The 8,413-nt window shown below is 47.1% G+C and overlaps 2 protein-coding genes and 1 non-coding gene across 4 annotated transcripts; 1 reads left to right on the top strand and 2 right to left on the bottom strand.

Annotated features, from left to right (window-relative positions):
* The first annotated feature begins 900 nt into the window (after positions 1-900).
* LOC109768528 (uncharacterized) lies at positions 901-4,186 on the top strand. 2 transcript variants are annotated; one of them, XM_073509714.1, is made up of 6 exons: positions 953-1,143; positions 1,312-1,395; positions 2,818-2,951; positions 3,145-3,277; positions 3,342-3,459; positions 3,757-4,186. In XM_073509714.1, exons 3-6 carry the CDS (start codon positions 2,942-2,944, stop codon positions 3,847-3,849), a joined length of 354 nt encoding a protein of 117 aa, XP_073365815.1. In that variant the 5' UTR covers positions 953-1,143; positions 1,312-1,395; positions 2,818-2,941; the 3' UTR covers positions 3,850-4,186. The 2 variants fall into 2 exon arrangements, with proteins under 2 accessions (XP_020182850.1, XP_073365815.1); XM_020327261.2 differs by lacking the exon at positions 1,312-1,395 and having other exon boundaries at positions 901-1,143.
* A 134-nt stretch (positions 4,187-4,320) lies between these two features.
* On the bottom strand, positions 4,321-7,475 carry LOC109768530 (noroxomaritidine synthase-like). The gene has a single exon (XM_020327264.3). The coding sequence runs from the start codon at positions 6,859-6,861 to the stop codon at positions 5,296-5,298; it is 1,566 nt and encodes a 521-aa protein (XP_020182853.1). The 5' UTR covers positions 6,862-7,475; the 3' UTR covers positions 4,321-5,295.
* Positions 7,171-7,241, bottom strand: TRNAG-GCC (transfer RNA glycine (anticodon GCC)). Its single transcript has one exon. It is a non-coding gene; the product is annotated as a tRNA-Gly (tRNA).
* Positions 7,476-8,413: the final 938 nt, after the last annotated feature.

The raw sequence follows: 8,413 nt of genomic DNA, 5'->3' as shown, positions 1-8,413 counted from the left end.
GCATGCAGCAGGGCTACACCCAGTCCAGCACCTACAGCTAGCTGGGCGCGGACACGCAACAGCAGGATTGGGCCGCCGGACAGCAGCAGGAGGAGGAAGATGGCAAGGACGATGATCCAGATGATTTCGGTGGCGGTCCAAAGAAGAGGAGCAGAGGAGAAAACTTCAACATACAGGAGGACAAGCTGTTGTGAGATGTATTGTTGGCCACTTATAGAAACTAGTAATATTGTACGTGCATTATAGTATTAGGTAGGATATTAGTTGCACGTTATATTAGGTAAGATATATCTGTTGCACGTTGGTATTTGGTAATATATCAATTACTTTTTCACAGGAATGATAGGATATTAATTACATGGCAGATTTCAAGGGATAGCGTTGAGTCAAAACGTGTTTATAACCAATGGCAGTTGTGGGTAATTAGAGCGTTAAACGTGTTTGGTGCTCAACATTGGAGCGATTTGAACCACTAGATAACACTAGTAATATTGTACGTGCAATGCACGTTTATATTAGGTAGGATATTAGTTGCACGTTATATTAAGTAAGATATATCTGTTGCATACTGGTATTTGGTAAGGTATCAATTACTTTTCCGCGGGAATGGTAGGATGTTAATTACATGGCAGATTTCAAGGGATAATGTTGAGTCAAAGCGTGTTTATAATCAATGACAGTGGTGGGTAATTAGAGCGCTAAACGTATTTGGTGCTCAACATTAGAGCGATTTAAACCGCTAGATAACATGATTTGATAGTCGGGATAGTTTGGATCTGCCCATTTGGAACAACAGTAAAAAAAAGTCCCCTTTGCCCTCCCGAGCCCATTTGGAACAACAGTAAAAAAAGTCCCCTTTGCCCTCCCGAGCCTATACCAGCAAGTATCCAACGTGTCACATCTGCATTAGCAGCCAAAATCCACTCGGGATTATCAAGAAAAGGAGGGGGAGAGCCACTTGGAAAGGGCAAGCAATCACCCAAACGGGACGGATACCAAAAGGCAGAAGCCGCTCACGCCCACGCCTTCTCCGCCCTCCTCCTCCTTCCAATTTTTCGCATCTCAGCAAAGGACCACCTGCTGAAAGGCACATCCGCCGCAGAATTACATGGACTTTCCTCGCAGGAGATTCGATTCGGTCATGTAAGTTTGCAGCTTCCGTTTGGCCGTTTGACGCCGCCCTTGCCGCGGTGTCCGTATCTTGCTTCTGCAGATCTCAGCTCAGTTCTTGGTTTCTTGCTTCGTACCCTGATTATACGTACTATGTTGGATCATAATGTGATAGCTTGTGGAGTTTCTGGAATGTACTAGGACCGGATATTGACATCGACTCGTCTGCGATTTCAAGCAGGGCGTTGACCCTGTGGCTGTGGGAGGAACACAACCCGTTCGATGGTATTACAGACTCAAGCTGTTTGTTGGATTTCCGGATCTTTGTGTTCAAAGAGCTTTCCTGGGCTTTCTTCAACAGTTCAACCCCTATTTGGTGTAATGCGCAGTGCAGGACACAAGACCTTCCTGACACTGCATTTTTCTCTAGTTGAATCCAGTTTAGATGAAAGTGTTTCTAATATTAGCACTTTAGCTGTCACCTACAGGCCTAAGGGTAAAAATTAGGGGGTGTTTGGTTCCAGGGACTTTTTTGTGTTGGGACTAAAAAAAGTCCCTAAAAGTCCCTAGCAAACCAAACAAGGGGGGACTTTTTGGGACTTTTTGCTAAAAGTCCTTAGAAGCACCTCCTTAAGAGTCTTTTTCAAAAAGTCCTAGGGACTAGAAAAAGTCCTAGGACTAGAGAACCAAACACCACCTTAGTCTGTCGGCTTATCAGGGACAAGTCAAAGTGGATGCCCATGAGGTTTAAACTTTGCCATGGCACCGCGTTCCTGTTGCCTCCGCCTCGTCCACAATCTTTCCCATTGGGTTTTGAGGTGTGAGCTTGTTTCCATCAAATTCTTAGTAAAACCACATTGGCCTTGACAATTTATGAGTGTGCCAGTACACCATCTAAATCCTCCCCTGCTTCTTTCAGTTGAACCCACTTCAGACGAAAGTGCTTCCAATAGTAGCACTAAAACTATCATCGTCTACAGGAAAAGTCAAAGCGGGTGTCCATGAGGTGAAAACTTTTAGTTTGTCACAATTCTCTTAGGCTTTGTTCGGTTACACCCTGCCTGGAGGGGGTTGGAGGGGATTTGGGGGGGATTTGACTTACAGGGGAATCAATTCACTTCAATCCCTGTCAAACCCCTTTCAATTCCCTGTCAACCGAACGCAGCCTTAGGCAAGTTTAATCAAGTCAGTAAAATTGGTTCATGGCCACGGTTTAGGCATGCCCAAAGGTTTGTTGAGTAGTCAAGATTAGCTTAGGCAATCTCAGAAACTCACTTGTGATGTGTCTTGTTTTTCTCTGAGACAAGTTAGGCAAAAATGTTTGACAAACTTAATCACTCCAAGGCTGTGAACCGCACAAGCCTATATCATTTGGATACAGTTCTACCTGCTATATGTTCTTGATGAAAATGGTCTGAAAAGAATTGTTGCGGTGAGCTGTGTACTTCCCGTTCGTTGTGGGAATTGCTCATCACATTTATGTAATGAATGAATAGCTAGTTCAATTGCACTCGATATATTTCTGAATTACAACATTTGTACAGAATCATCATCTCTGTAGTGCAACTATCTAAAACTGCTGTTTGTTTTGAATACACTTTATTCTACATAACTAGATTAGACGCCACATGATTTTCCTGCCATTTTCTCATGTTTCTGTGCAGCTGCTTAATGTTTATGCTAATTACTCACATTTCGTTTGTGCAGCTGCTTGATGTGATGATAGCTCTTAGACCATAGTTTACATTAGCCATTACAGCAAGGAGTCCTGAAATGCTGAAAAGCTCCATGTTTCTTCCTGCTGGTTCCTTGACCAAACAACTGTAGTATTATGAGGGGAGGTACTGAATCTGCTTATGCACTTACTTTGTGTGAGATGCCTGTCAGATATTGGTTGCAAAACACACTCTCATCTTATTAAAAGCATGCTCGTTGATCTGTAAAAGACATATAATGAAGAGTGTTTATAAGTACATGTCTCTTGGAGAAGTATTTATCTTACTTTAACTAAATTCACTGTTTTGTGTTCCATAGGAAACTCAAATGAATATTGCAGTTGCCAGGTGTGCCTCGGCAAGTACACACTACTTGGCGATGAAGAAAATCCAAGATTGGCAATGTTCGAAAGACGCCTTCCCTTCTTTGGTTGTGGAATTGGATGGTGTTGGTGAGGCAGTCTACTCCTTCATTCTTTCATTCGGTTATTGTTTACTGTATTAAAATTATTGCAGTTTTCTTTTAGGTTTCCTGTGCCCGTTAATTTGGTACATAGCAGCTCTTCTTTATTGCTGCAAGTACTACAACCGTGATCCTCGAGAACGGCCTGGGCTTGCCGCTTCTGCTCTTCTGGTTAGTTTGTATTCGTCATACACGTGCATCATGTCCGGTTAGATTTAGTATATGATATACAGAAACAATAATTCTTTTTTGCCTGTTTAACAAGTTAATCATTCATCGGTGGACATTATCATAATTCATGCTTGAATTGCCTGCAAGGCCTTCTTTACTTCCTTGTGATGTATGGGCATTTTAAATCTTATATACAAACTCATTAATGTGCTTCTCCAGTTTTTTCTCTTTTTTTTCGTGTACACTGTTAGCAAATGAGTTTTCGTTCTTATGTTTCCTCTGCTTTGGTGTGTGCAGGCAATCATGTTTACAGCAGCGACTATCATTACCCTTTCTGTTTTACTGGTAATGTGTGTACACAAACGATTCTTGAATAGCTGTGGTAGCTGACTGAAGAATGTACAGTAGCTAGCTGCAAGATATTCGATGCATATCCTCGAGGAATGAAGTACTTACATAAATACTCTTTAGGTTCCTTTGTTAATCAATTGCTTAAATCCACGGGAGAAATCGAAGGATTGCCCTTCGCGTGATAGCATGTCAGCATGTCTGTCATTTGCTCGAGTGTAGATTACTGTACAATTTTGTTGCTGGCAGATGAACCTGTTGCATAACATTTTTTGTACTGGCAACCAATTGGAATTTATTCTTTCAAGCGCAATCAGAAGATTACATGCGCGAGCTGTGTAATATATCAGCTACCACCGAAATAATTATATTTTACTTATATCATGCTGTCTATGTGAACTATGTATATAGTATTGCTGATTACTGAAATAGTGTTTTAATGTATTGCTGTCTGTGATATATAAAACCAAACTATATACATGTAATGCATACTGTATGATTGAATAAAATCTAGCCTTCATCATCAATTAGGCCCTGTTTGATAGCAAAGTATTTTCAAAGTATTTTGACAATACTACAGTTTTTCTAGTTACTGTAGTTTTAATTACTTGACCTGTTTGGTCACCAATAAAAACTGTGATATTCAAACTAGAATATTCCCAAAACCAAAGTATTCTCTGTCTAAAAAAAAGAACCCCGAACCTCTTTTTAAAAAATAGAGCAGGCGAAAAAAATGAGCTGGTCACACGTCCACGTTTATCTTCTTCGATGGCTGTTTGCAACAACTCGCGTCGCACCGCCGTATTGCCTCCGGAGATGTTTCTGTCGGTGGACGACCACAGCGAGATCAAAGGAGCCTCCCTCTTCTTCTTCTCCCACCTCTTGCACCGGTCGTCGGCCTTGACTTCTGCGGCTGCTGGCTGCGCCGATCAGTACTCTTGCCTGGCCACCACGTCGGCGGAAGCTACTCTAAGAAGAAGTAGACCATGGATTATTGGAAGGAAGTGACCATGTCGTGGAAGAAGGCCAAGCCGTTCATGCGCAGCTCCGGCCATGGTGATCAAGACGCCTACTATACACCGTGTTGCTGAGCGTTCTAATAGGAATCTACAAGCCTTGTGCATGCCTGCGCCCGGCTAGCTAGCTTCAAGAACGCGCATGTCTTCAACAGTTAACGGCTAGCCAGCAATTTCTACGTTGTTAAGTTACGCACAGTGCTAGCCAAACAGGTCTTCTGTATTGTTGATACTTTAAAATACTTTGATATATAAAAACTGCAGTATCTTGCACCAACAGGTTAATATACTATAGTTTTCAATACTTCGGTTTTTTACAATACCATTTGAAACTATGATAAATCCAGATCGACAAACATAGATGACACTGTCATAAGTATTTGTATGACATGTAATTTGGTACTAATTCACTCCACTTTGTGTATATGAATATCAGAATATGCATCGAAAAGCCTGACTTCATTCATCTTCATCAAGCCACTTCCCTTCTCTTGAGCTTAACCATGAGGCCGTTCTTGGTGTGGAGCACCACCGAGTCGCTGGGCTCCACCACATGGCCGTCGACGAGCTCCACCCGGAAGTTATATATGATGGCCGCGGCGGCGATCTTGAGGTTGATGAGCCCCAGGTCCTTGCCCAGGCAACTCCTGGGCCCGCAGTTGAAGGCTGCGAACTTGTAGCTCGGCTGGTGCCGGACCCGGCCGCTGCCGGACAGCCACCGCTCCGGCCGGTACTCCCGGCAGTCGTCGCCCCATATCCCCTCCACTCTGCCCATGGCGTAGATGCAGAAGAGGATCCTGGTGCCCTTGGTCACCCTCGTGCCGTCCGGCAGCACGTCGTCGGCGCGCGCCTCCTTCTCCTCGAACGGCGCGGGCGGGTGCAAGCGCAGCGTCTCCAGCACCGCCGCGTGGAGGTAGGTCGCCGACCGGAGCGTGTCGCAGTCGAACACGACCGGTTTACCGCCGCAGCACGCGGCGTTGGCGCGCAGCGACTCGAGCTCGGCGAGGACCTTGTCTTCCACGTGCGGGTGCGTGCAGAGCATGTAGAAGAGCCAGGTGAGCGCGGACGCGACGAGGTCCTTGGCCGCGATCATGTAGCCGACGGCGGCGTCGCGGAGGAACTCGTCCCTCTGCCGGTCGGTCATGGCGGGGTCCCTTGGCCACGCCATGTACATGGACAGCAGGTCGCCGCCTTGTCCTTCTCCTTGGGGGAGAGGTTTTGCCTTGCGGTTCGCGATCTCGAGGTAGACGAACTCGTCGAGCACCGCCTTGGCCTCGGCGAACCTCCTCTCGATGCCGACGTTGAGCCACCTCAGCAGCTTCCACCACCGAGCCGGCACGACGTGCCGGAACATGACGGCCTCCCCGGCGATCCTGGTCGCCTGGCCCAAGGGCGGGTACGGGGCGTCGGCGGCGGAGACGGTCAGCGAGTCGAGGTCAGCGGCGAACACCACGGCGTAGGAGACGTCGAGCGAGAAGCGCATGAACACGTCCTCGAGCTCGACGGCGCGCCCGGCCGCGGCGGCGTGGTCCATGAACGGCAGCAGGAGCCGCGCCGTCTGCCGCGCGACGGTGGATATGACGAAGGAGCGGAACACGGGGGCGGCGAAGACGGTGGCGACGACCTGCCGCTGCCGCGCCCAGGACACGGCGTCCGCGTTCAGCAGCCCGTTGCCGGCGACGTCGAACATCTCGGCGAAGTCGTGGCCCTTGTCGTAGCAGTCGAAGTTGGCCGCGAGGCAGTGGTGCACGGCGGCCGGGTCGCACGTGACGAGGAAGTCGCCGCCGACGAGCCACGGCCCGCGGAACACGAACATGCACCCCGAGTCCCTGAGCGCGGCGGTGGCGGCGTCCAGGAGGTGGCCGAGGTTGCTGAGCACGAACGGGAGCATGCCGACGACCGGCCATCGCAGCGGCACGCTGCTGCCGCGGCACCGCAGAGCGAGGCGGAGGGCGGCCAGGGAGAGGAAGCAGAGAGCGGCCAGGAGGATCTCCGGGTAGGAGAGGAGGAAGGTCCGGAAGGCGCCCATGGTGGCCATTTGCGCGCGCTGCCGAATGGAGTGTGCCTTGCACGCCGACAGTTAATGTACTGATGATCAGTAGTAGTAACTGGCACTTGTTACTTCCCTGCGGGAGTGGTGAGATTCACGACGATTGTGTGGGCCTGGGACTTCGGCTGATGTGAGATGGACGGTAAATGGTTCATGCCGAGTTCGTGATAGAAATCGTCGACTGCGGCTTGGGTCGGCACACCGGCGCTGCACGGATCGACTTGTTGCTCTGCTGTTCCGACGGGCGACTGTTTTCTCTGAGCTCCAACCGTGTCGTGTTCAATAAAAAAAAAATACTGCACCAGCCGGGAATCGAACCCGGGTCTGTACCGTGGCAGGGTACTATTCTACCACTAGACCACTGGTGCTTCCTGCTTATTTTCAAACAACTTTTTATAAGACAATGGTAGAAATATCCTCGGGGACGGGTAGGCAGATCATGCTACGCGTAGCATTCTTTTGAACAAAGGTATTCCAGACCGATATAATTTTTTTGTAAACCGTGTGCATTCATTCTTAAGCAAAATTATAAACCCACACTTTCTAGATTTTGGGAAAGTGACCGTTGAGCATTGTATTAGAGAGTCAAATTTTGTAGCTCATGACTTAGCTAGATGGGGACGTGATAAAAATCAATCTTTTTGGATTGATGCCCCTCCGAAGTTCATCGTAAAACTGTTAGTGGATGATGTAACGGTCATATGATTAATAAAGTTTGTCTTCCCGTAAAAAAAACCCCACACTTTTTTTTGTAAACCATGTGCATTCATTCTTAGCAAAATTACAAACCCACACGTAGCCACGATCTAGGGCATCTTGTTGAAATATGGGGTGTGCTTTAGGCCCATCTAACAATTTTAGAAATATCTAAGGACCCATGTATGGTATCATGACAAGCTATATGATTGGAAGTTAAGCTTGGGACCATCTCCTAAAACCAAAAAATATGGGAGGAATTGGTTTCAGAGATTTTAGGCTTTTGAATCAAGCTCTACTCGCTCGTCAAGCATGGAGACTACTCGCTTATCCGAATAGTCTATGTGCTCGTGTCTTAAGGGCAAAATATTACCCAAGAGGGCGGTTGGAGGATACTGTTTTTACCGGTACCCCTTCTTCTACTTAGCAAGGCATAGAGTATGGTCTGGAGCTGTTAAAGAAGGGACTAATTTGGCGTGTTGGCAATGGCACAAATATAAGAATCTGGAGGGATAACTGGACTCCACGCAATCACTCACATAAAGTTGTCTCTTCGAAGGGAAGATGCAGACTTCGATGGGTGTCTGAACTTCTGGATATATATGAAGCTTGGGATCATAGTTTGGTTCACAGTACCTACCACTTGATGCTCACGAGATTTTAAAGATTCGGCCTTGCGCTACAAACTCTGTTTTTTTGGCATGAGCAGGTGAGAAAATGGGTAATTTTACTATGAAAAGTGCCTACATAATAGCTTTTGATGAGCGAAATTGTTGCAATCAGCCAGCATCTAGTGCGGCTCCTAATGGTGGCCGGGCATGCTGGAAAGTGGTATGGGGAGGTA

The sequence above is a fragment of the Aegilops tauschii genome, chromosome 1, assembly GCF_002575655.3.
Source record: "Aegilops tauschii subsp. strangulata cultivar AL8/78 chromosome 1, Aet v6.0, whole genome shotgun sequence".
Classification (NCBI taxonomy): Eukaryota; Viridiplantae; Streptophyta; class Magnoliopsida; order Poales; family Poaceae; genus Aegilops; species Aegilops tauschii.
The sequence above is the reverse complement of the archived record's forward strand: the minus strand, read 5'-3'. Positions and strand labels throughout refer to the sequence as shown.